Source organism: Canis lupus, chromosome 18 (genome assembly GCF_048164855.1).
Source record: "Canis lupus baileyi chromosome 18, mCanLup2.hap1, whole genome shotgun sequence".
NCBI lineage: Eukaryota > Metazoa > Chordata > Mammalia > Carnivora > Canidae > Canis > Canis lupus.
The window spans coordinates 14,557,481-14,584,176 of record NC_132855.1 but is presented as its reverse complement, the minus strand read 5'-3'; the positions used below and the strand labels follow the sequence as shown (position 1 = coordinate 14,584,176).

Sequence of the window (26,696 nt, the reverse complement as noted above, 5' to 3'; positions counted from 1 at the left end):
AAAATAGACTTTAAATGGCCACCATGGTACCTGACTCCTGGAATTTATACCTATGCATAATGCCCTCTTCTTGAGTGGAATGAGACAAAGGGAATGGCCTGTATGCAATTACATGAATGTGATTACATAAGAGTGTTAAACTCATGTTACTAGAATCCTTTCTCCCTTTACTGGCTTTGAAGGAACAAGGTGCCGTGAGTTCTACAATCATAAAGGAATGAAATCTGCCAACAGCATGGGAGAGCTTAGAAGTGCATCCTGGCCCAGTTGAGCTTCTGATGAAACCCCAATCCTGCCAGCACCTTGATCTCAGCCTAATCCATATGTGGCAAGAGGAAAGACTCAAAGACTAGACTATTTATCTTCATGCATGTGACCTACTCCTATCGCCCCGGATCAGACTCTGGAATTGCTGCTGCCATTTTCTGCTCTGTTCTAACCATGGGCCAACCAATATTCCACTTGGGCAATGTGTGCAGGGAAAAGAAGGCATAACTAGAAAGCTTCCTTTCAGCTTATCCCTGCTCATGGCGCCTGGCCCTTGCCTGTTTCAGATTTCTCCTCCCACCTCCAGCCTTCATCACATTTTGACTCAACCAGTCTCTGACTCATGCCCAGAAATTCCTAACAGAAAAGTACAGAGATTGTAAGTGTATATAGCTCAAAGATTTTAATAATTTGAATATCCTCATGTAATTATCACCCTGACCAAGAAACAGAATATTACTGGCATCCCAGGGGCTCCTTCCTAGCTTATTCCAGTCACTTCCCACAAAAGGTTTCTTAGCTTTTAATTTATGTAAATGAAATCAAACAGTATGTATTAATTTGTGTCTAACCTCCCTATAACTCAAAATAATGACTGTGAGATTTATGTGTTTTGTCACCTATAGTAGCAGATCACCCATTCTCATCGGTATATGTTTTCCATGGTATGAAAACACTACAGTTTGTCCACTTTTCTCTTGATGAATGCCTAGGTAGTTTCAAGTTAGGGGCAATTACAAACAGAGTTTCTCTATTCCTCTTTACATTTTTTTATTAACATGAGTACTCATTTGTGTTGGGTATTTTTTTTTAGTAGAAAATCTGCTAGGTCATAGAATATGCATATGATCAGCTTTAGATAATGCTGCCAAGAAGTTTTCCAAAGTGCTTGTGCTAATTTGCATTGCCATAGTAGTGTATGATAGTTCTTCATCCTACACATCCTTACCAACACAAGGTATTTCCTATCTTTATCATTAAAGCTTTCCTAGCAGGTGTCTCATGGCTTCACTAAGCCCTGTGATCCACCAATGCCTCTCTCATTTTGTGGAATCTCTAGAGATGAATTCAAGTGAGAACCTAGAAGCCACGTGAGAAGTCCCAAGATCTGTAGTCAGCATGCTAGGGAACCAGGGAGCTGATGTGTAGTTTCAGTCTAAAAACCAGGAGGCTTGAGGGTCAAGAAGAGGTAATGTTTTAGTTCAATCCCAAAGGCCTATAAAAACCAATGTTCCAACTCAAAGCAGTCAGAAGTTCCTACTTATTTATGGGAGAATCAGCCTTTTTGTTCTATTCAGGCCTTCAAATGATTGGGTAAAGATCATTCACGTTAAGGAGGGCAATCAGATTTACTCAGCCTACAGATTCAAAGATGTTTCATCCAGAAACATCTTCACAGACACACTGAGAATAATGTTTGGCCGAATATCTAGGCGTCTCACTCTCCAGTCAAGATGACACATAAGGCTAGCCATCATATCATATTAGCTTGTCATCTTGTCTACAACCATTCCTTTCAAATGTGATATAGTATTATTCCATTACACATATATATAGTTATACTTAATATAAATGAAAAAGTATTATTTTGTTTGATGTTTGTGAGTTTCATGTATAATATGTTATATTTGCTATAAATTATTCATTCTCATTAATTTATAATATCTCATTGTGTGACTACATGGAAATTTATTTATCTGGTCTAATTCATTTACCTGATGAGCCTGTGGATAGTTTCCAGTTTGGAGTTTTTCATTAATGTTGTCACTTTGAATTTGAGGTTTCTTTTGATTTGTTTCTAAACAATATCACAAAGGCATCTTTTCAGCGTCTCCTTATATTCACACATAAATGTTTCTCTTGGGTAGCCACAGATCAAGAAAATGATCCATCTGGACCATGAGTGAAGAGAAAACAACATGACCAGGAAGTTCTCTTTCCACCTATGCCCTGTCCGTATGGCATCTACTCTTTTCTCTCTGTCCACCCTCACTACACCATGACTTAACCAGCTTCTGCCCTTTCCCAGAAGTTTTTCACAGATTTCGTTTTATAAATATTTATTGAAGTAAAACATACTTACAGAAAAGTACATACATTTTACGTGTGCTGTGCAATGAACTTCCCTAAATTAAATGCATAAAAGTAACCCAGATAGAGATGGAAAATTACCAGCATAAAGAAATGGAATGATGCATCACAGGCTATGTAATTTTAACTTTACTGGATACTGTCAAATCGCTCTTCAAAGTGACCATGTCTGCTAACTCTTGTAGAAGTGAGAAAATACACCCACTTCCTCTCATCCTTGTCAATACTTGGGGTAGTCAAACCCTAGTTTTCCCTATGCCAATAGATAAAAATTTTGTCTTATTGTTTTTGGTTGCTTTTCCTTAATTTTTAATATGGTTGGGTGTCCCTTCATGTTAATTTGCCAGTCAGAATTTTCTTTGCTCACTTTGCCATCGGTTGTCCTGTTTTGACTCCTTGCCCTTGGACCCCATGGCTTATCCAGTTTTCTGGACAGCTTCCTCCTATTTGCTGCCCCTTGTTACTGGACCAAAGTGGATCCACTCCTTGGTCACTGTAGGCAGAGATAACACCAGGTGGCATTGTCTCTCAAAGTCAACTTTATTTGTACAAACAAGGAGATCATGGAGAATGATTTCCAAAGTCATGTTTCCCTGAAAAAGAAAAAGCAGGCTTCTTCTGTTAGGACTTGGGATAAGTATTCCAAGGGGGATTTTAACATTATAATGAGGCAGAGGCACTTTTTTTTTTTTAAGATTTTATTTATTAATGAGAGAGAAAGAGAGAAAAAAAAAAAAACAGGTGTAGTAGGGAGAGACAGAGGGAGAGGGAGAGAGAAGCAGGATTGCTGCCAAGCAGGGAGCCTCACACAGGGCTCAATCCCAGGACCCCGGGATCATGACCGGAGCTGATGGCAGATGCTTAAGCTTAATAGACCCAGCCACTCAGGCAGCCTTTCTGGCACTTTCCGAGTCTGCTACATAGGCATCTTCCTCAAATGTTTCTTTTTTTGTTTCGGCATCTTGTTAGTTTCTTAAAGGTAAGATTGACAGTTAGGCAGAAGATTTTAGGACCTTCTTGAGTTCAGGAGGTCAGGCCAGTGACATCTGCTGCCCCTTTTGTGTACACTTAATATCTTCTTGTCCACAGCAGTCTATATATTCTTCTGGGCTGTCCAGATTATGCAGAAGCTTTCCCACTTACTTTCATCAGGGCTTTGATTTTTTATGCTCATCACTAACCTGCTACCTCTTATTCCAGGTGTCATGAACCAATGCTGCACCTATGTGGAGCATTTCCCATGTAAGTAATCAGGTGGTTATGCTTGGTTGCAATACAGGCAGCTGAGTTCTGTTGCTTTACACCTGGCCGGCTACCCTTACTCATGTTAACTTCATGCCTCAATAGGCATTTCAGATGTGATGCAAATCCATGTACTTTAGAGTCAAGGCACCACCGTCTAGAAATTTCGGAAGAGATGAGTTATCTCATTTCCTTCAACAAGTTGTGAGATCTTGGGCAAGTCATTGCACCTCTGAGAGCCAGCCTTTTCTAGGCTAAAATGAGAACATAAAGATACATCCCCTACCTACCTCACAGAGTTGCTTGGATATCCAACGAAAGAACATCAAAGTGATACGAGCATTTACCAGGCAGCACTCCCAGTCATGTCACCAGGTGCCAAAGCATATTGACAAACAGACCCCAGGTTTTTCTGAGAAGTGCCCTGCAAAAATCTAGAGTAAACCACGGTGTGAAATACAAATGTGCAATTTCCCCCCACGTTTACTGAAATAACACGCAGGTTACTAAGGACATGGCTAGGTGAGTATTGTAAGTCAGAGGGCCAGCTCAGCCGAAGCAGATGCATAATTATGACTTGATATCCGAAGAGCCAACATGATCTGAATTAATCAGTCTGCTGTTGAGTCCAAGTTCCAGTATTGTTGAAGCTGGAGCAGAAGTGGGGGGTCCATCTGGAAGTTAGGGAGCCACGTGGATCACTGGGGGAGGAGGGGGTACTCCCACCAGCTCTGAAGGGAGGCCGGGCCCTGGAAGGGACAGCAGAAAGGAAGAGGCTGTGCCGGCTACTGGATCATAACTGCTGAGGAGAGAGAGCAGCACGTGGATGGTCGCAGGTGCCAGGCGGAGCTCTTCAGGGAGGTGGGCCCTGGAAGGACTGGGGCCTCTCTGCTCAGCCGAGCTCCAGCCAGACGCCTTGGGAGGCAGAGCAGGTGCAGAACTGCAGCCGCCTGGGCCATGCCAGCCCACCTCGCAGAGGCCAGCCCCGACTCCAGCCACCCCAGCGGGGCCACGCAGACCCTGGAGGCTTCCCCAGTCCTCTGCACCGAAGTGGTGACTTTCACCCAAGTGGTGGAAAGGGAGGAGTGGGGCTCCTTCTACTACTCCTTTAAGGTAAGTCTCCTGCTTTCCAGTCTGAAAAGACTTTAAATAATGAGACAAGAATTTAAGAGACTCCGTTAAACTATCGTTGCCAATACCGTGAATGGGTACGGTTTATTTTCTCTACCTAAAAGAGTAAAAGGGAAAAAAAAAAAAAAAAAACCCTGATGAGCTAAAGCAAGGAGGTTTTTCATACTGTGCAAGGACCTATAACTGTAGTTTCTTATGAATACTGGTCTTTTTGTCCTGCTGCTGCTGCTGCTGAAAACGTGTGAATCTTGAATAGCATTTATGTCAACTAAGAGGCTGCAGAGTGGATGATTTTTTTTTTATTTCCCCCCTTTCCTAAGGGAAAAGCCCTTCTAATTAGTTCTATAGTAGGGCTTGAAATATTGTCCGTTTCTTGTAGGGATTATTGCTGTGAGTTTTTTACTAGGAACTATCAGAGGTGTGGAAAGCCCACATCCCCCGGGACAGTGCCTAGTGCAAGGAGAAACGGAGCAGTAAGGAAGGAAAGCCCACACTTGTTTTTTGATCCTGTGCTTTGAACATCGGTGAGCAACAGATTCTCTGACTGTAGTTTTAGTGCCACGATATGCAACAAGTTGCATCCTAGACAAGAGTAAATCAGACTTTGGTGACTTTCACCTTCAAAGCATCCAAGGGCCATACTGAGGAAATGATAAAAATGACCTAATATTGTTCCCCCTTCTATAACATCGCGGTCAGAAACAACCCAGGCATCTGGAAAAGAGTTCTCTGCTTCTTGCATCAGAATGCAGAGATGTCAGGATACTTCACAAGCTGCCGGAAGGAAGGTGCATTAAATCGTGATGATAATTCCCAGGGCTCAAACTGGTCTTTTGCACCAAAAAAAGAAAATAACTTCGAGAAAATTCTAGCTCTTTTGTTTGTTTGTTTGTTTGTTTGTTTAATCCTCTGGGTGTTGTTGAAATGATTTAGTTTTTACCCCACGAAGTAGAATTGCTGTAACATCTACCTCTCTACTGGAGCTTTGCTTCTTTGCAAACACTCAAAATAAAACTTTTAGCAGGGAGAAATCCTGGGAGGCAGCCTAGCGCTCTTCAAAAGCCAAGGGACAAAATAGCAAAGCAGAGCCTGAACAAGTCACTTGGGCTGGCTCCACGGGACCAAGTGGCCTGGAACCGCCTCCTAACACATGCACATGCACCGCCCGGCTGCCCAGCTCTGGGACCAAGAGCAGGACCTGCAATTGGAGCTTATTGCCATTTACCTTTGACGAAAGAATCCTCTCTATGAAATCAGCTTGCAGATCCCAGATTCTGTCTTAGAGAAGCAGGCTTTGTGCACCCAGGAAATACCCTGCTCCTTCCCAGTGACACTGCCTCCACAGCCTCTTTGATGGTTATAAAACCTGACAGCAAACAGAAGGAAGAGAGAATGGCCATCGCAAAGGGATGCTAAGCAGCAGGAAGGCAGTTGTTCTGAGACCCCGGCAATAATCCCTCTCCACCAAAATCTCATTTGCCCTTTTTCGAATACAGCTCCGAAGGGGATATTTTGACTATTCAGACAAACAAGTTCCTGCTGGCTCTCTACTAGTGTTTATACTCTGTCCTGGCAACGTCATCTCTAGGCACGGACGGAATCACATCATTTTTTATCTCATTCTTCTCTGTGTTTGCCCTTAAACAACTGGACCAGGGGACAAGAAAAGAAGATTAAAGAGAGGGACTATTTGTCCGGGACCTTAGGATGTTCCATTTCATTTTTTGACCCATGCGATTGCTGATTAAAACCCAGTGATTTGTAGTAACAAGGCAGTCGGTGGTGGTGGTGGGCACATAACTGAAATGTTTCAGGGTAACTTTTCCCCGGTGGGGTCCTCTTTGACCAGGGCGGTTCTGTTAACACTGTGGATACAGAAGCAATTCTGATGCAAACCCTTGTTCATTGTCAGCCTTTTATTGCACATACTTCTCAAGAAGAAAGTCAGAACTGCTCTTGACTGTCTCCCAAATGTGTCCTTTGAATCCCCGTTCTTTACCAAAAGCAGCAAAACTATCATAAAAATCAAAATGGCATCAGCAGAAAAAAGTAGCAGAGTTAATAGCAACAGCAGTGGTCTAACATCTCTCCTTTGCTGTGGGCTTTCTCGGTGCCAGGGATCTTTCTAAATGACTCCTGTGACGTCTCGCATTTCACTCTCACAAACTACGGTACGTCTTTCCATCTGGAATCGCCTTCCACCTTCATCTGCATTGATCTAAATTCCATCCATTCTTTTTTTTTTAATTTTTATTTAAATTCAATTAATTGACACACAATGTATTATTGGGTTCAGAGGTAGAGGTCAGTGATTCATCAGCCTTATATAACACCCAGTGGTCTTACATCACCCGATTACCCCATCCTACCACCCCCTTCCAGGAACCCTCAGTTTGTTTCCTATGATTAAGAGTCTCTTATGGTTTCTTAAGTCTCCTCTGGAGTTGTTTCTTCCGTGAAGCCTCCCTTGCCCATTTCTCCTCTGAGTTCTGTTAGTGTCATGGAATGTACCTGTCTTCTTGCCACTTAATCCCACTGTCTTCAACTGCTATTTCAATCTGTGTCTGGAGATGTATAATAGTCATTAAGCTCCTTGAGTGATTTTCGTTTCATATTCTCTCCAGAAACCAGCACCATGCTAGGCATACTCAATAAACATTTACTACATTAATGAAGCGTGGTGTTCTGTTTCTGTCAACTGCCCACGTTCTGTCAGAAAGCTTACTTTCTCGGTGACAGAGATGGAGGCCTTGTTAACCATGACTGCACATGGCAGCCCGTGCCCCGCCTTGTCTCTACCCACTGTACTCGCCAAGCAAGGTCCTTCTTTGCATGAATATTCAAATCATCATTATCCCATTTCTAAGCCAACGTGACCAAGGTAAGTTATGGATTCCAGTGAGTGGGGTATAGAATTCTTTGTGGGGCCATAGAGCTGGTACCTGATTTAGCCCTGGGAACCTGTACCCACCCCGTTGCAGCCTTGCTAGTCTCATTGGGCTTGTTCAGTCTGCATGCCTGGGCTTTGTGTTTCCTGGCTAGCACTTGAGTTCTCCTCTGAACCCCAAAGCTCTCTTGGCAAGAGACATGACATTCATCTGGTTAGCTTTTCCTTCCACAGGCTTAGAGCCTTTCTCTCCTTCCATTTCCACCCCCAAATTCTTGACCCCCTGCTTCCCACTGCTCTAATCTACTCTGCTGTCTAAGCGTGTCCTTGGATATAGGCAGTAAGGTTAGAGGTGAGTTCACCACCCCCTTCCTCTATCATGAGCTTCATGTGACTAACACTATGTGGTCCTGGATTCAAGGTTTCCAGCTCAAGCCCTGGTTTCCTTCAGAGTTTCCAATTTCAAGTTCCCATCCAGCTCACCTCCTCAATTCCTAGCCCCAGCACCAAATTCTCCCAGAAATTCCCAAGGAGGTTGGGACCTGGCTAATGAGAAAGTGAATGGAGGACATGAATAGAAACGCATCCAAGTGAAAGACAAAGATGAGACTCTTCATTATAGCCATTCATTTTGCCTGTGAATATGTTGACAATGTTTCCTCTATCTCTGATTCTTAATGATGAGAAAATTAATTCAAAGTAACTGGAAGAGAAACGGGTCTGAATTAGTAAATTGGTGAAATGATAAAATAATGCAAATGAACTCATTTTTATCACTCTCAGGTGAGGGAAGAAACTTGAACCAAGACTGCTAAATATTACCTTATGACAATCCTTTATTGAATCTCCTTCAGTGGGAAGCTACAAATGATTCGTGATTAGTCTAACTATTATTTATATGTAAATGGTTGCTTCTAAGTGCTTGAGGGTGATTGGACACAGCTTTTTCCCTTTGTTAGTGCAACCTTCTGCCTACTGTCTCACTGTTAATTTTCTTAACACACTTTTCCTCCTTTAATACACTTTTCCTCCTTTAATATAACAGAAACAAATTCTACTTCAATCCCTGTCCCACTTATCTCACATGAGGCTTTAGCATGAGCTCAACTGAAAAAGCTTATGTAGACTTGCTTGTTTTTAGTATATCTCAGCTGAAATTTAGTATATTTCTAAGAACTTGATCTATTTACTTAGTACCAACATTTTCATCTCCAGGGACTGTCAGCTCCTCTTTGCCCATTTGCCTGAACCCTCCTCATGTCCCATCCCACTTCTTGTGGAACTGTTTGTCTCCTTCCTGTCTTGAACCCCAGGATGGTGTCCATGATGCACTTCCTGGAACCCAGGAGTCCTAGATCCCTGATCTCCCCATGTTATCTCCTGCAGATTACAATAAGGGCCTTGCATTCACATCATGCATTTGATGTCTTCTACATAGTTTCATTCGATATGTTCATTTTCAGTACATTCCTATAGTTGAATATGTGGCTGTTCATAAGGCAATGGCTACTAATTTTTGCTCAGTTAAATAATTATTAAAGGTCTGCTATTATTACCTGCTACTGCTGTGCAGACCTAGCATTCTACTTTTCCTTCCCTTACTGGGTAAGCTCTATCGTGTCCAATTTTACTTTGTATCACTGAGAAAGGCACAGATGTTGCTGGTTGGCTCTATGAGAACATCGGACAATTCCCAAGCAATGTACTCTAGTTTGTGAGAAAGGAAAACTTACTCAAATAAATTTCTCTTTGCATTACTAATACATCTCAGGACAGGAAACATAACCTTAGTTAATTCCGAGTGAACTCAGAATTAGTTTTTCAGTCTGTGAAGGGTTTTCCCATTTTCTGACTCAAGGAAGGTGTCTAAGCTCTATGGATGGTCCCTTTATGGTATGTTCACATGTGTGTTAAGAGGGGAGGGGTGGGGGTCCAACCTGGGGAGAGCCCTGGGAAAGTTGGCATCAGCTTGAAAATTGCTGTCTGGCTTTCAGAAGTAGTTATCCTTTTCCAGACCTTTGTCTCGATCCCCATCTGGCCCAGGTCAGGATCAAACTATTTTCTGAGCAGAGTATTTTTTGTCAAATTTCATTCAGGCACATGGATGTTCACATCTCCCTTTTGCTCTCCCTCAGTCTCAGCCACATTTTTGTGTCCTTACTGGGAATGAAAAGTTTGCCTCTCTTCAAGCTCTGGGCTGTGGGGATCAGTGGCATTGTCTTTGGTGCTCTCTCTACCCACTTGGCGATCATATCTGTACCACTCCCACCTTATGGATAACTGAGAGAACCCCCAGGGACTGCCATTCCCTAATTCCTATACAGTGAGTGGACTTCAGCCCCCCTTTAATCCTGTGCTTTCAAAATTAGTGGATGCTATCTCTTCCTTTTTTGGTGCAAGCCCTTGGAAGGAGCAATACAATATCCTCTCACCAGTGTCTACACTTCCTCACATCCTATACCACTGTTGTACCATTCTACCTGCCAGCTTCATCAGTCTTTCTTTATCAAGGGGAAACTGGCTACACTGTGTTCTTCCAAACCTATTATTCCAAGCTCTCTGCTCTGAATGCTCAAAAGACACTCCTCTTGCAAGGGAAAAAGCTATTTCTTTTCAAGGTATTTAAGATATCCTCCGTAAAAAAAAAAAAAAAAAAAAAAAAAAAAGATATCCTCCTTGAGACTTTTTTTTTTCTTCCAGGCCTAATGCTCACTTGTTTCTCTCTGCCTCCATTGGTAAAGACTATACCCTGAGGGCAGATGAAGTAGTGCTCTCTGACGGCCTAAGAAGGAGAAGGATTTATCAAAGGAATTGTAAGGAACACATCCATTTATGCTTCAAAATGTCACGCTGTCATACTTGAAATAACTTCCTGTTGATGTAGTAGGTAAGAATGTGTGAAGCCATGTACTCAAGTGGTCAAGAAATGTAATATTGTTGTTCTGTAACTGAACTTAGCCCTTCTCTGGACCTATCAGTCACCTGATGGCAGAAGTGGCTTAGTCATCCAGGTATGTCATCCAGGCTCTCGAATCTTCTCCATCATTTTACTGAAGCATGGCCTCTATAGCCGGAATGCTGGGGTCAGGTCCCAGTGCCACCACTATCTAACTGTGCAACTTGGGGCAGTTCACTTCTACCTCTGCCATGGTTTCCATGTCCAACAAATGACACTAATAATTAAATGTCCTTCAGAGCATTGTTGTGGCAAGTTAAGTGATGGAAGCCTTTAAGAACAATGAGTGGCCTAAAATGTTCAATAAACGTTAGCTCTTATATCCCTAGGAACTAATTGTTTTTCACTCTTTTCTAAGGCTGCTTCCTGAGAGATGAGAAGCCACCATTATCTATACTTATGAATATTCTTGAAGATATTACTGTAGTTGAAGCTCTTTGGGACAGTTTTAATATGCATTAAGTCCTCACACAGGAGTGGTGAATTGAGCTGTTTCTTTTCTTTCAATTATACCATGAAAAATGTAGAGTAAGATATTTAGAGAAGATTCCATTTCTTACTTTATCATCTTGATATAATGTCTAATTTTTATCTGTGCAAGCTTAATGGCCCACTACAAGAAGGGCTATTTGCAGAGATGGGAAATTATGCCCTATCTAGCAGAAGAAAGGATAGACTTCTACTGTGGCAAAAAGATTTTCTGGGCTACAAGATGGCAAAACTACTCATGGTCATGATGAAATCATTAAGAAGTAATTAATCATCAGGGATTTTTTTTCCTCTTTACTTAGGCAATATTGGTGGCTGCCTAAAAATGTTGAGTCTCTTACACTTGTCAGTATTTTACAGCCAACAACATAATTTCACATGACTTCATTTGACCTACCATCAGTGCTAGAAGGGCTTAAAACAGCATTCTTATTTTTTAACCAGATGTGAACATGAAATCTAAGAAAAGTTAAAGGTATGAACTTCCTAATAAAATAGAAAGAAAAAAAGAAATCAGACTCTACTGTTGATTTTAGTCAGGATAGGTTAGGTTTGCAACAGCAAAAACTAAATCCTGAATATTGGTGGTTTAACATTTCACAAGTTAGTTTCTCTCACCCATCCCCATTGCAAACAAGTCCACTTGTCACTCTGCCTTCTAGAACAAAATGGTTTCCAAGGGAAAAGGCAAACTTTCTCATATCTCCTTTGGCCTGTCTGATATAGGACTTTGACTCAATTCCATTGGCAAGAACCAATTAGGTGATGGGCATGGGAAACGTAGCTTCACTGAACATCTTCAGTGTGGTGAACATAGTGTACTGCTTTAAAGCTTGGCTTGATTTTCACCTCCTACAGGATGAAATCCAAATTCTTCAGCCTGGCCTAAATATGTTCACGCCCCCCCCCCCCATACATTATATAGCATACACTCATGAATACACACACATGCACACACATACATGCACACGTACTAGATTTCAGTCATGGAAGGACAACTCTAGATCCCACTTCCCTAGCATAGTGTCTGACACAGAGCAGATAAATGGTCAATAAATATTTTTGTGAGTGAAAGAGCATATCAAGAAACAGTCTGTATCATAAGTTTATTCCTAACGTCTCAATAAATTAATGTGAACATATTAATGGAATGGAAGTGGATGGAATCTTAAACCTTATTCTACAACCGTTGGGATTGAATTTTAAAGGTACTAGATTTGAGGGAATTCCTAATACCACAGCAAGGCCATATAGCAGGAGAGGGTGTATAGACAGATCTTTAGAGCTGAAGAAAACAGCATTCAAGGTCTGACTATACCTCTTTCCATGTGCTAACTCTCATTCCACATCTGAGGCCTGGAAACCATCCACTTCTGAACCCAAGACATCAAACAGTTATTGGGAAAGGCACAATGTTAACATTCACTCCCCTGCTCTCCATTTATGTGTTCTGATACCTGATTATAGAAGTTCAGCTATAGAGATATCCTAAAAGGTCAGAGGGCAAAGGGCACCATCTGTGGACCATAGGACCTGCTGCAATGGGGTGAATGGATTCATCCTACTAGAATCTCAATCAAGCAGCCACACGATTCCTATCTGCTACTTCTGGATACTGCAAGTAGACAATGTGTCTGTCCTGTGAACCGTGAGACTATAGCTGCTTTCTCAGGAGAGGACCCAATACTAGGTACTAGGAAACTGAGAAGGAGGTATCACTGTCGTGAAAGGCTGGTAAGCTAATGCATTAATTCAACAAATATTACTAAAATGACTTCAGCCTTTCAAAGTCCTAATACGTATAGATAACATAAATATTTCTCACTCAATTTAAATTTTAAAATAAATTAAATACTGTGTCTAAAAATAAGTCAAAAGTGCAACTGTAATAATGCAGAATACAATTTTTTAAACTATGTTCTTTCCTTCCCTGTATGTTATGTACCCTTTCACCATATCAAGTTGAGAATCACCTACTGGCTTCACCGAATATTACCTTAAGCACTGGGGGTTCAGAGGTGTAAGAAACAGGTACCTTGCTTTCACACAGCTCTGTCTAATGGGGAACCAGACATTTAGTCAATAATTATAAGGGATATGGGTATAATCATGTAGAAAAGGGAAGGGGGGAACTGGGTGGCTCAGTTGGTTAAGTGTCCAACTCTTGGTTTTGGCCCAGGTTATGTGATCTCAGGGTCATGAGATGGAACTAGCACCCAGCTCCCCACTCAGCAGAGTCTACTTGCCCCTCTTCTGATGCCCCTCTCCTCCATAATCATGTGTGCTTTCTCTCTTTCTCTCTCTTAAATAAAAAAAAAAAATTAAGAATTAGGTAAAGGGGTCCCTGGGTGGCACAGCGGTTTGGCGCCTGCCTTTGGCCCCGGGCGCGATCCTGGAGACCCGGGATCGAATCCCACGTCGGGCTCCCAGTGCATGGAGCCTGCTTCTCCCTCTGCCTGTGTCTCTGCCTCTCTCTCTCTCTCTCTCTCTCTCTCTCTCTGTGACTATCATAAATAAACAAAAATTTTAAAAAAAGAATTAGATAAAAAAGACACAAGGGACTACTAGACTAAACAATATAGAATTTTTTTATAGGCAAGATCTTTAAAGTTTTATTAGCAAAAATGCTAACAGTGAAAATAATTTTAGAGAGGTTAATCAGCCTGCAGGGTGCCAGATGGGTTGCATGGAGGGAACCCTGGGGAAGGAAAGTCAGTTATGATGCCAAAATGAGAGATGTCAGTGCTCAGGCAAGGACTGTCTTGTCTGACAGTGGGAAGAAAGTGCCTGTGTCAGGTCACATGCAGGTTTCAGGGAATCAGAGGCTGAGGCAGAGAAGGAAGTTGATATAGGGGTTAAAATTGATAAGGTGATCCCAAAATGTAGATAAAAAGGCAAAGGAAATTGAATAATCATAATAATTCTGAAAAAGAATAGTCAAGGAACTCATCCTAGCTGATTTACAGACTTACTGTAAAGTTACAGTGAGGTACTGAAGGGATGTTGAACATCTAGAAATGGGAAAGAAATAGACCCACACATACATGGTCAATTAATTTTTGGCAAAGATAAAATAGCAATTCAATGAAGGAAACAAAAATAGTGCTGAAACAAATATATAGGTATATGTAAAAAGTGAACCCCTACCCAAACTTTATACCCTATAAAATTTAACCTCAAATGGATCAAATACCTAGGTGTAAAACCTAAAATAAAACCCCTAGAAGAAAATATAGGAGAAAATCTTTGTGATCTTGGATTAGGCAAAGATTACTTACATACAACCCTAAAAACACAATCTATATAAGAAAAATTTGATAAATTGGACTTTATTAAAATTAAGAACTTCTGTAATTTGAAAGGTGCCATTAAGAGATAAAAAGGCTAATTACATACTAGGAAAAAATATCCATAAATTATATACATATCTAATGGGTAGTTTTTATCCATAACATATAAAAAATTCTCAAAGCTCAATAATAAGAAAAAAAATCTCAATTTAAAAAGTAGCAAAAGTTTTAGGTTTAGGGGCACCTGGGTAGCTCAGTTGGTTAAAAGTTCAAGTCTAAATTTGGACTCAGGACATGATCTCAGGGTTCTGAGATAGAGCCCCACATTGGGCTCCACAGTTGGGATTCTCTCTCTCCCTCTCCCTCTGCCTCTCCCACCCCCACTCTCACAGTCTCTCTCTCAAAAAAAATTAATAAAATAAATTAAAATGTAGCAACATTTTGAACCAACATACCTCCAAAGAAAATATATAGATGACAAATAAGTACATGAAAAGATGTTCAGAGTCATTAGGAAAACACAAAATGAAACCACAATGAAATACCACCACGCACTGATTAGAAGGGCTAAAATAAAAATATACTGATTGTCAAGCACTATTAAGAACGGGAAGCAATTAGAACCATCACACATTCCCAATGGCAAAATGATAAAGACATTTCAAAATACATTTTCCCTTTTCTTATAAAGTTAAACATATATTTATTGTACAACTCCCAAATCCTACTCCTGGCCATTTACCCAAGGGAAATAAAACATATGTCTACCCAAAAGCCTGTATGTCAATAGTTATACTGCCTTTATTTGAAAATGCCGAACAGCAGAAACAACCCAAACATCCTGCAGCTGGAGAATGGATAAACAAACTGTAACACACCCATTCAGTGGAATATTACCTAGTAATAACAAGGAATAAGCTTACAGATACACAAAACAACATGATGCATTTCAAATGCATTATGCTAAGTGAGAGGAAATCAGACTCCAAATGCTATATACTGTCATGATTTCATTTATATGATATTATTGAGAAAACAAAACTCTAAGGACAGAAAACAAATCAGTGGTTGCCATGGGTTGGGGGTAGTCAAAAGCCTGACTACAAAGGGCATAAGAGAATCTTTTTGAAGTCTGGAGCTGTTCTATATTTTAATTGTAATGATGGCTACATTTGTCACAACTCACAGAACTGTAGGCTGAAAAGGTGAATTTTCCTCTGTATAAATTAAACCTTAATAAAAAATTCATTATCTAGGGATTTACATTGTGAATCTAATTTTCAACAAAATGTGTCTCCCTTAAAAATCACAAATCCGGGCAGCCCGGGTGGCTCAGCAGTTTAGCCCCACCTTCAGTCCTGGGCGTGATCCTGGAGACCCGGGATCGAGTCCCACATCGGGCTCCCTGCATGGAGCCTGTTTCTCCCTGTGCCTCTCTCTCTGTGTCTTTCATGAATAAATAAATAAAATCTTTTTTAAAAATCATAAGTGCAAAAAAAATCATAAATACCCAAGTGATAGCATAATGGAAGTATAGCTGAAGCCCCAGAAGGACCTGATATAGGATAGAGATTACCCCAGAGTTTAAGATGGATGGATTACCCCAGAGTTCAGCAAATACCAATCAAAATGGTCAGGAAGATGAAAGCCGTACTTCACATTGGTGTTTGCTCTAATGTCATCTCCCCAAGAGTCTTCTTTGACTTACATGATATTATATTACATATCTATGCATTTGTTATCTAACCCATAGTGTCTAGAAATTATGCTCCATGAGGACCAGAATATCATCTTGTTTCATCACTGTGTTTCCAATGCCAACAACCATGCTAGCCCCTATTAGGCACTGAGAGAGTCTTGAAGAGGGAATACACCACATTGTGGACTTAGATAGGCACAAATATTGACAACGAATTCAGGGCACAACTCCATGAATGTTTTTCTAGATTCCTCTTTATTCTACTTTATAAGCAGACATCAACCATTAGCCATTTAGCATGAATCTTAAGTACATAAGGCTAGTACTGGTAAGAAATAAAGATAATGCTTCCAAATTTTGAAAAACACCAACAGATGTGAAAAGAGGCATTGGATGAGCCTAGAGAAGATGAAGGTGTGCTCAGGAACAGATGCTGAACGCCCAGAGCTGTTTAGTTGACCACATAGCTAATCCCAACTCCCTTCTCACTTCCTCAGCTAAATCCTGACTACTGTTCTCTCCCCTGCATTTAAAAGTAGCTCAGTTGAGGAAACTTCATTGGATGCCTATGGGATTTCTGATAGAAGTTTCTCCATTTCTGATAAAAGGAGAAAGATATGGGTGGCATTTTATTTTTTTTTTCCCTTCTGTCTGCCTTTAACTCTGACACAATGCATGGAGCTGCAGCAGTCACTTTATGACCGCAAGAGAAAACCCAAGGCAAATTAGATGAGTCAAAGACAGCAACCACCTACTTTCAGATTTATTATAGGGGGAAAAAACCCACTTTATTTGCTTTAGCCACTGTTAAGTGGCCTTTCTTTTATTTTTGAGCTGAACACTTTCCCAATGGATTTTTTTTTTTAACGTGCAAAACTACTTGTTTAGAGTTCTGAAGCCAAGGCCTTAAAAGTGGGCCGCAGAAAATCAAATAAACATTTCATTTTCTTTTATCCACATTTGAGTGGTACTGGGGCTGACCATTCTCAGGTTTCTATTCCTGCTGTTAAAAAGGCACTGAATAGAGTTTTATAAACATTGATTCAGACTGGATTATGTTTCTGAAGTAAGAAAAAGTCTCTCCCCTTTCCCAAAGAAAAATAGCGTTAAATTTTTCAGAATGATTCTCCACATTTCAGATAATGACAGTACTATTCACTTGGGTAATTTTATGAAAAATGCTAAAAGCACTTTGAAAAAAATATTAGCTTAAAAAACGACCCAAAACATTAGGTCATTTTTTTTCATAACGGCTCCATAGGAGGATTTTCTGTTGTTATTCATTAAGTGCAAAAGAATGTGATTCCTGACACTTTAGACAACCAAGGAAAGTGTGTGACATGGGCTCTGGACCCTGAAACCAATTCCATATTGTGCAATCCTGTACATCTCGTAGGGCTGCTCTTGGCTCCCATGGCTCTACTACGGGAGCCAAGCAATGACTATTTCATTGCAGGATGGTGAAGGAAGGAAGGAGCAGTTCTCATGTAGGAAATGGATTTGAGGGGAGAAAAAGAGGAAGGTAGTCATGGAGGAGTTCTACTCATTAATCTCCTGTGAGGGCCCCCCAGGCAAATACTGAGTGAGCAGTGCAAGCGAGGACATCTGTCCTCCCCCATGAAGACCACCCTCCCACAATCTCTACCCACCCAGATGATTCTCTCATTGCCAAAGGTAAGTAAAGCAGAAACTTCCATAGCTTCCTCCCCCATTTGTGTTCCATTTTTGGAAGGAAAGTTCTCCCAAGATAAAAGTAGGTGATTGGAGACGAATAAGAAGGAAGCACAACCTTGACACAAACAAGAACCAAGTTAAGCTTTCCCTCACACTCTTAAGAGCTAAGAGTGTCTTCACTGTCTGCTCTCATCCCTACCTGCCAGTCATTCAGCTTGGACTAGCGTGCTCTGTTTAAAACAAAACAAAACAAAAAATCTCGCTCTTCTCTCTCACCCTCCTACTATCTAAAAACATTTTTCCTCAACAAACTGATTCCAAGTTTCAGCATAAAAGCCTTTCTGAGTAAAGGAATTTTTTCCCTGGGGTGTCTTTCCCTTCAGCCCCCTTAACCTTCCAAAGATATTTGCATTTTAAAGAGGATTTTGCTTAATGTAAACAAACCCCTACTCTCCCGCTCCCAGGGCAGAGATAGTGAAGATGACAGAGATCACAGGGTCTGGAGGAGTGTTGGGGTTCCTTGAAGAAGTGACAGCAAGAGGAAAGAACGTTCCCCTTAATATTCCTCTTCCTTCATCTCTCAAAGGCGTTTACCCAGCTCCTCACCCAGGCCTGCAGTGTTCCAAAGCTCTGTGACTGATCAGAGATCTCCCCACGGCACTCAGAATTCCATTCACGTACAGATATTGAGCTAAAGTCTTTGCTCAAGGACCATTATTCACAACTCATAATTTAATAAAAAAAATGAAATGGAATATTGTTAGGACCCAAATGCAAGTTTCCTTCCTTTCATCTAGTATTGTGGACTATTGCCCTTGGCAACACATAGCAATCTATGCAAATAGAAGATAGTCTTTCAACTGGGATAAATTTGATTTTCTTTCCAATGCATTTAGTTCCTTTTGAAGATTTTTTTTTTTTGCCTAAGTTGGGATAAAAATGCAAAAGGTATTCAAGAATACAGAAACTATCTGCCCAAAATAAAACCTAGAATAATTTATTGAATGCTAACTACCAAGCATTTTGACTTCTCCATGGATTATTTTATTTATTCTTTCATTACTCAGGTTAAACTAGGTTATGCTATGGGAACAAATAACCAGGTATTATCAAGAAGTTAAAACTATAATGTTTATTTCCTGCTAGCGCTGCATGTTTATTACAGGTTAACGAGGAGCCCCTGCTTATTGTAGTCACTCAGGGATGTAGGCTGACGGAAGCTCCATCTCCACACAGGCTGCCTAAATGCCAGGACCAGAAGACAGACAGACAGAAAATGGTGAAGCCTGCCTTGGCTCTTTTTGCTTGGAACCAGAAGTGACACATGTCACTTCCCCTCACAATTCATTGGCCAAAGTAAGCTCATGGTCAGATCTGATGAGCATGAGGGGAAATAGCAGTCTCCCTCTGGGAAAATCAGAATGGGGAATGCAACTCCTGCAACTCTGAAACAGGCATTATTATCCTCGATTTACAGAGACAAAAGGTGGGGCTCATAGAAGATAAATTCATACAATAGTTGATTGTCCAAAAATGTGAACCCAGCCAGATCTGGTTCAGAAGCACATGCATTCTCCACCATAACAGAACTCACTAAAGATGTTCCACAGAACTCTAATTATGTGAGTTACTAAGCATATAAAAAAGGACTATGGTCACAAAAGTTTGAGAAAGAGCATATAGTATATTCATTGTATATAATGTATAAGCATATTTAAACTTCTGAGAAATCTTACAGTAAAGAAACCAGTTTAATTCTGCTTAATCAAAATTTCCCAAATGTATTTGACCATAGAATATTAGGACATTACCTCTAATAATATGCCATGGAGGCAAAGGTCTTTGAAGTACACCTCAGAAAATGATGCATCATGTTCTTTTCCCACAGAACATGTGTAATAACCTAATAGAACCACCTTTTTGGGTAGATAAGACCGAGGAAGGTAAAGTGATGTTCCCAAGGTCACACAGCCAGTAAATGATAGAGCCAGGACAGATCTATAGTCTCTGGATATCTCAGTCAAAACATAAAATAGGAACTGGAAAGCACTAGTCAAACCTAAGGTAGCATTAATTCTTAATGCTAAGCACTACTGAAATATATAAAATATTTGAATAAATGAAAAAACATGTGGTGCTTCAAGATAGGAAGACTAAATTTTGTGAAAATGTCAATTCTCTCCAAATTACCTTATAATGTTTAAAACAATTTTAGTCAAAACTTCAGTGTGATTGTTTTGTTTTGACAAAATAACTCAAAAGCTCATAAAAAAAAACAGGTGAGAAAAACTAAGAGATTTTAATATAAATGCTAATGAGGAAGAGGGATTTTTTTCCCCTATCAACTTTTAATAAATATAAATCTGCATTAAGCAAAAATATTTCAGAATTAGCACAGTAATTGGCAGATCAATAATAACAAATAGTTTGCCCTGAAAATAAAATTCTTGTACATAAATGAACTTAATACTACAAAGAAACTGCAAAAATCAGTAAGAAGGAATGCATATTTTGTCAATAAAATAGAGGGTGGACAGGTGGGTGATGATTCTTGTATCATATGAAGTTGTAAGATCAATTTCAGTTGGATTTTAGAACTAAATTTTTACAAAATATAAACAAGTATAATTATCAGACTGTTATTGAGATAAGCAAAAATTTTCTAAGCTTAAAAATAAAAATTGAATGGGAAACAAAAACAGAAGATTATTGGCAATAAAACTAAATATATATAATATTATAGCTACTCATAATATATATATAATAGTTATATGACAAATACAACATGATTAAAGCCTTTAATATTTGAGTTTCCAAGAAGAAAAAAAAAGATGTTTCTAATGGAGAAATGGGCAAAGGAAATAAAAATAATTTTAGATTAAATGCAGAGTTAAAAGAACATATAAAAATATTGCTTGCCAGTGGTGTGAATGGTACACACTTAACAGTGAGGCATATCAAATTGGCAAAGATTGAAGAAAAATATCATGTAAAGCGTGTAACAGTTCTGTAATACTGTTAGTAAATCGGGACAATTAACCTAACTATTCTGGAGAGCAATTTGGTAATATACATGCAAGCCCAACAGTATATTCTCACTTGGATTTAGTAATTCTGCTCGCAGGATTGAACCATAAGAATACTAAAGATATATTCAAAGAAAGTTGAGACATGGTTTTAAGCATTAGGTTGTTTTTTTCCATAGGTATCTAACAATAGAAGAATAAAATTATGATATAATCACAGGCTGAAATATTAAAGAATGTTATGCACCTGCAATAATCATTGCTCTTCATTCAATGCTAAAGTTTTTTTAAATCATATTAAACTGTATGCATAATATGTTCCAACTTGTATAGGCTACATAGATATATACTCAGGAAATATGGAAGAAAATATAAGAAGATGGGAAAGTGAGAAATCCTCTCTGGAAGGTGTGTTTTTGTCTTTGTTCTTTTAAGTATTTTTGACCATAAACACATATTATTTTTATTACCAGAAATAATAAAATAACCCTATAAAATATACCACGCAGACTTCCAAATATATTTTGTGCATTGCATTTCCATAAAAGCAAATGAAAGGATCAATTTCTTCCTGTAGAGAAACCTTGAGGGAGGTTCTAAAAGGCATCTGAAAGCAAGACACCTTTGGTGACAGCAACATATGCTAAATAGAGGGAGGAGGGGTTCCAGAGAATGTCTTGGCCCCTGAGGCTCACACATGGAAAGGTCTGGGGAGCTGCCAGTAGCTCTCTAGCAATGACTCCTGTGCGGTTGAGAGGGAGCTGGTCTTTAAATAATTAAGGGTATGTACTTTCAGAGCCACAGTTGGATTCAGGAATTTTTTGGAACAGTGCTAACAATTCTCTCATTTCATGTGGTTCTCCACTCTCTGATATTGCTCTCCTTATAATTTTTTTCCCACCTCAGCCCCATTTGAGATTTTGATAGTGAATTCTGAATTATGCATGCAACCTGTGAGTTTTCTGTTCCTTTGAAAAATCTACTTTTCCACTCTTGCATCATTTTTCTATCATCACGGGGATAGGCTGAATCACAAAGTGTGCTTAGACTTCCATGGTAAGTGGGGAATAGTAGAAAAGTGGCTTAGACAGAGGCAGGCATCAGCCTAGAGGACCAGTCTTTAGGGAACTGGACCCCGCTGGGTGACCAAGACTCCTGGCCCAGGGTGATATGGCCAATCCCATCAAATCCAAGAGGCTCAGGTGAGAGTGATGCTTGCAGGTAGGTGGGTGGTTGCATCTGTAGGCCCAGATAGGCTCCCATGGAATGACCAATGAGAGGTGGACACACTAATGCCCTACCCTGGGCAGGAGAGGCCTACAAGACTCAGAGAACATGTAGGAGACCCAGAAATGCAGGCAAGGGAACCAAAGGGCAAATGGAAACCAAGGCAAACCACCAGCTGAATGAGTTGGGTGCAAACTAACAATTAGCCATGTATACTCTTCTGACAAATCACCCAACTTAGGTGCCCCGAAAAATGAAGTCACCAAGAGTTCAGGATGATCTCCCTGGAATCCTCATACTGAGCACCTCTCATACCTCTTTCTACTACCCATTCTCATCTGTTCCATATCTTGGCTTCAGGTCTGCTCTTGCTCTTTATTTTCTGAAGTCCTCCCTGTTTCTTTTAGCTACTTGATTGTGAGCCTCCTAGATGGACTGGAAATACAGATTGAAGGTATGAGAGTCTGTATTGCACTGGCCTCCCAGGGAGAAAGGTTCCTGAGGGATTTGCCTCCATGTAGTAGTACCCCTAGAACAGAAAACAAGTTCCTAGGGGATTTTTTTAAAGATTTTATTTATTTATTTACTTACTTACTTATTTACTTAATTACTTACTATTTATTTATTTATTTATTTATTTATTTATTTATTTATTTTTATGAGAGCGTCAGACAGAGAATGTGTGCATGCACCTGAGTAGGGCCAGAAGGGCCGAGGGAGAGAGAGAAGAGAATCTCAAGCAGACTTCCTGCTGGGCCTGGAGCCCATCTTGGACTCGATTCCACCACCCTGAGATCATGACCTAGCCAAAACCAAGAGTAGGTCACTTAACTGACTGAGCCACCCAGGCACCATCCCCTCCACCCCCAGGCTCATTTTTTTAATTATGTGGATCACCGGGAAGAATAGTTTTTTTGGTATTTTTATTACACAGTAATTATTTAGTTTCTACTATGTTGTATCGATTTGGACCTAATTTATCTAAATGTTAGTTTTCTATTTCAAGGGTCTAGAGCTCAAATAGCAATTTAAATGTTAATCTCGGTTCTTGGTACATAGCAGGAGCTTCATTCATTTGTTCAACAAATATTAATTACTACCTGAACTTGCAGCCCAGTGGGTTTTCAGATGATTTTCTAATATCTGTGGTCTGATATATTATGGGAATTCAGATGGAATCCTGGAATTTAATTGCCCCGAAACTTCCAATGCACCTTATTTGTGATTAATGCTAGAGGTCCTCTTGTGATCCAAGAATGAATCACAAGAAGGGATTTACATTAAAATGAATGTGGGGCACTGGTGTTTCAATTGCGGGTGGAATTCAAGGATTCACTAGTAATCAAAAAGCTGAATCAGACAGTCCCATCCAGATGCAGGCCCATGCACCAAATCCTGATTGAAATGAGAACGATTAGGCAGTGGGAAATTAACTTTGCTAATTAAACATGAAATATAACCCATGGAAGTAATGATAAAACACTCCAGACCAATAAGTAACCCTTTCTGGTCAAAGTAGAAAGAGCTGATGCAGTTATTTAATATGTCCTAGAGGCTAAACTGAGAAATAAATGTTAGGCAGTGAATCACAACGAAAGGCTTAACAATGAGAAATTGGACCTGTGTCCTAAAAACCAACTATTTTAAATGGGCAAGGTCCATCCTGGGTGTTGGTCCTGAGTTAAAAGAACTTGCTACCAAGAAAAGAAGTCTCCATCTGGAACCTTCTCCAGTTGTCCTCATTGCTTCACCTGCCTTTGCCTTACCCCTCAACCCCACCATCATTAGTAACAGAACACAACAATTCTATCTCCTTCAGATTGCGACTACCCAGAGTAGTGATTCACTGCCTAACATTTATTTCTCAGACACCGCACTCTTTCTTTGGCTACTTCTATGCGTTTTTTCAGACTCAGTTCACATATTAATTTCTCCAAGATAGACCTTTTGACCAACTGTGACCAGTCTTTCTGCAAGTCTGACTGCATGTCTCTTATTTGGAATTCTACAAAATCTCCACTGTAGTAGCTCACAATAATTTTCTTTTTTTTACATTTATGCCTCTACCATCAGACTATGAGCTGCTTGCCTTAGCCTTCCTTCTAACCCTAAACTACGTTGAACTTTAGAACTAGATTTTCAATAAATGTTCGTCCACAGCCATGCTCTCAACCTCAACAGACCCGGGCTGTGACAATACCTCCCATCACATTCACATTCTTGATTTTTCAAGCAGTAGGCCCCCTGTCAGTTTGTCCCACCAGTCCATAATAAGGGAGAGCAACCTACATCCATCCTGGTCCCCTGATAAAGTGATATGAAAAGCCTTACAGAAAATTTAAAATTTGAATTAGCATCCACACTTGTATATAGCTTTATATAATTTTCTTATTTTTTGCAATAGTAATTATTTTTTCATAATTGATCATTGATTAGTAGAAATTAAGGCTCTCCCGGGTACTCCTAGATCGAATTCCTATAGTTCTAGGTAAAATAGCTTGAAAAGGTGAATGCAGATAGGTGATTTGATGACAGTAATTCAACTGTATTTGCACAGGTGTCTCCCAGGTGGTTACTGGGAGGGGGGTGAAAATGCCGATCTTCAAAAGGGGTATCATTAGGAGGAGGCAGTTGTGGGGGAAGAAGCCAAGGTGTGCATGCTGGAGCAAGCCCAGTCTTACCTCCAAGCCTTCTAGTCAACCATTCCCTGGCAGTGTCCCTGAAGCAGCAGGTGGGGTGAGACATGGGGAGAAGTTGGGACAAACTCCGGAATGAGAGGTTCCCAACCATGCAGAAATGGTTACTGCCCAGGGGTTTCTAGATCCTCTCAATGTATCTCATTCCCCAAGTCTAATTAGAATCCAAAGCTTTGTAGTCTCTTCCTACCTGTCTCACTTTGGATTGTGTGCTCCCTGCATTGAGTGGTGATTCATCCTCAATGGAATTAGACATTCTCGGATCTTTGCTTTTGATATTTGCAGCCCACCTAAGCAAATTAATAGGGTTTTGAGCAGCCTCAGAGCCTGTGTGCTGTGAATGACAGGTGGCATATGAGTCTCAGTGACAAGAGAGCAGAGTTTCTTTGCCTGCTGCTCCCTGAGAACTGCGGCTGAATCATAACCTTTCTGAGACTTCATTTCCTCTCTTGGGAAGTAAGATATATTTGCTCCTTCCTGTGTTTGAGAGATTCATCTTCAACATCACAAAAATAACAATAATCACAAAATGAGCCATGAAAATGTAAGGGGTACAGAAAGTTCTGTGATTCCTGGGACAGATGATGCAGCTGCATCTTGTGTGATATTTATGACTACAGCTGTGTGGAAGCCATACCCGGCTGCAGTGTCCAGCCATCCAAACACATTTTGAGCATTGACCTTACATTCAGTCCTGCTGGACACGGTCATGAAACTGACCCAGCCCCAGAAACCCAGCTTCAGACAAATTTTGGGTCAGAGGAAAATGAAGAACTGTTTCCCAGTTGAAAATTGAAAGTAAATGAGTTACCTTCACCAATCCTGGCCCTAAATTGGGACAGAAAACCTATAGTATAGTAAGCAGAGCATGGACTTTACAGTCAAGTAAATCTGTGTTCACATCCCTGCTGCATCGCTTAGTAGCCAGGTATCTTAGGAGCCCCATTTCCTTATTTATAAGATTGAGGACAGTGACATCTCATTGGCCATTTGTGATGATTCCATGAGCAATAGTAAAGCATCTCAAATGATATTTGGTACATGACAATCAATCAAGAGCAAACTTATTAAGGGGTATCTGAGTGGCTCAGTGGTCGAGGGTCTGCCTTAGCTTGGGTAGTGATCCCAGGATCCTGGGATCACATCCTACATCAGGCTCCTTGTGGGAAGCCTGCTTCTCCCTCTGCCTATGTCACTGCCTCTCCCTGTGTGTCTCTCATGAATAAATAAAATCTTTAAAAAAAGAACAAACCTATTAAAAATAAACTTATTAAGCACCTACTATACATGACAAACTAAGTAAGTCGGGTGCTAGATTAATGTGATTCACTCCAATAGTGTTAGTTCCCATGTACCCTATATTGTTAAAGATACTTTAGATGCTGTTTTTGTTTGTTTGTTTGTTTGTTTTTTGTTTTTTAATTCCAGTTTCCACGACTCCTCTGGAAAGGAGGATCGCCATTCCTTGAATTTGTATAAATCATGTTTTTTCCCCTCCAGACAAGTCTGACATAACCAACATTAACTAGTGTCACCCAACTTAATGTCTTGTATTTCCTGAGATAATTCCCATTTCAGATAATCCGTTCTGTGATACGTGTAAGTACCCTTTCTCTTGTCAGTAGCTGTATATCCATCCAACAGATATTTATTAAGCACTTTCTACGAGGAAGACGGAATGCCAATCTGGGGTGGTGACCTAGACTTAATACCTCCCCTCAGAGGCATCCTTTTGGCTCTGGAAGCCTATCCTATGGAGTGAAAACCCAAGTATCAGCCAGGGAATGCTGTAGTTCATCCCTTTAAGTCCCAGGTCTTCGTATTTCTGATCTGCAGAGATGACGTCACTGCATGGCCTCATTGCTTTGAGGTTGAAAACCAATTAGTTGTGCCTACAACCATGTACCTGAGTTGATAACACTGTAGTCTTTAGTCAGTGAAAAATTTCAAACCCACCTATTCTACTCAGTATTGAGCATCTGGCTGGAATTTTGCCTCACATGACCACTAGGGGGCATTTG

General features: G+C 40.3%; 1 protein-coding gene and 1 long non-coding RNA gene across 4 annotated transcripts in view; one reads left to right on the top strand and one right to left on the bottom strand.

Annotated features, from left to right (window-relative positions):
• Window positions 1-2,725: 2,725 nt before the first annotated feature.
• Window positions 2,726-26,696, bottom strand: part of LOC140608697 (uncharacterized) — a 33,339-nt gene continuing 9,368 nt past the window's right edge. For both annotated transcript variants that reach the window (XR_012010667.1, XR_012010668.1), the window contains exons 2-3: window positions 5,957-6,097; window positions 2,726-4,828 (exon numbers count right to left, since the gene is read on the bottom strand). This is a non-coding gene — a long non-coding RNA (uncharacterized lncRNA). The remainder of the gene's footprint in view (window positions 4,829-5,956; window positions 6,098-26,696) is intronic.
• The window catches only part of NPSR1 (neuropeptide S receptor 1), a 145,240-nt gene continuing 122,994 nt past the window's right edge, over window positions 4,451-26,696 (top strand). For both annotated transcript variants that reach the window (XM_072783515.1, XM_072783514.1), the window contains exon 1: window positions 4,451-4,713. In XM_072783515.1, the coding sequence (XP_072639616.1) occupies window positions 4,558-4,713 (156 nt within the window). In that variant the 5' untranslated portion in view covers window positions 4,451-4,557. The remainder of the gene's footprint in view (window positions 4,714-26,696) is intronic.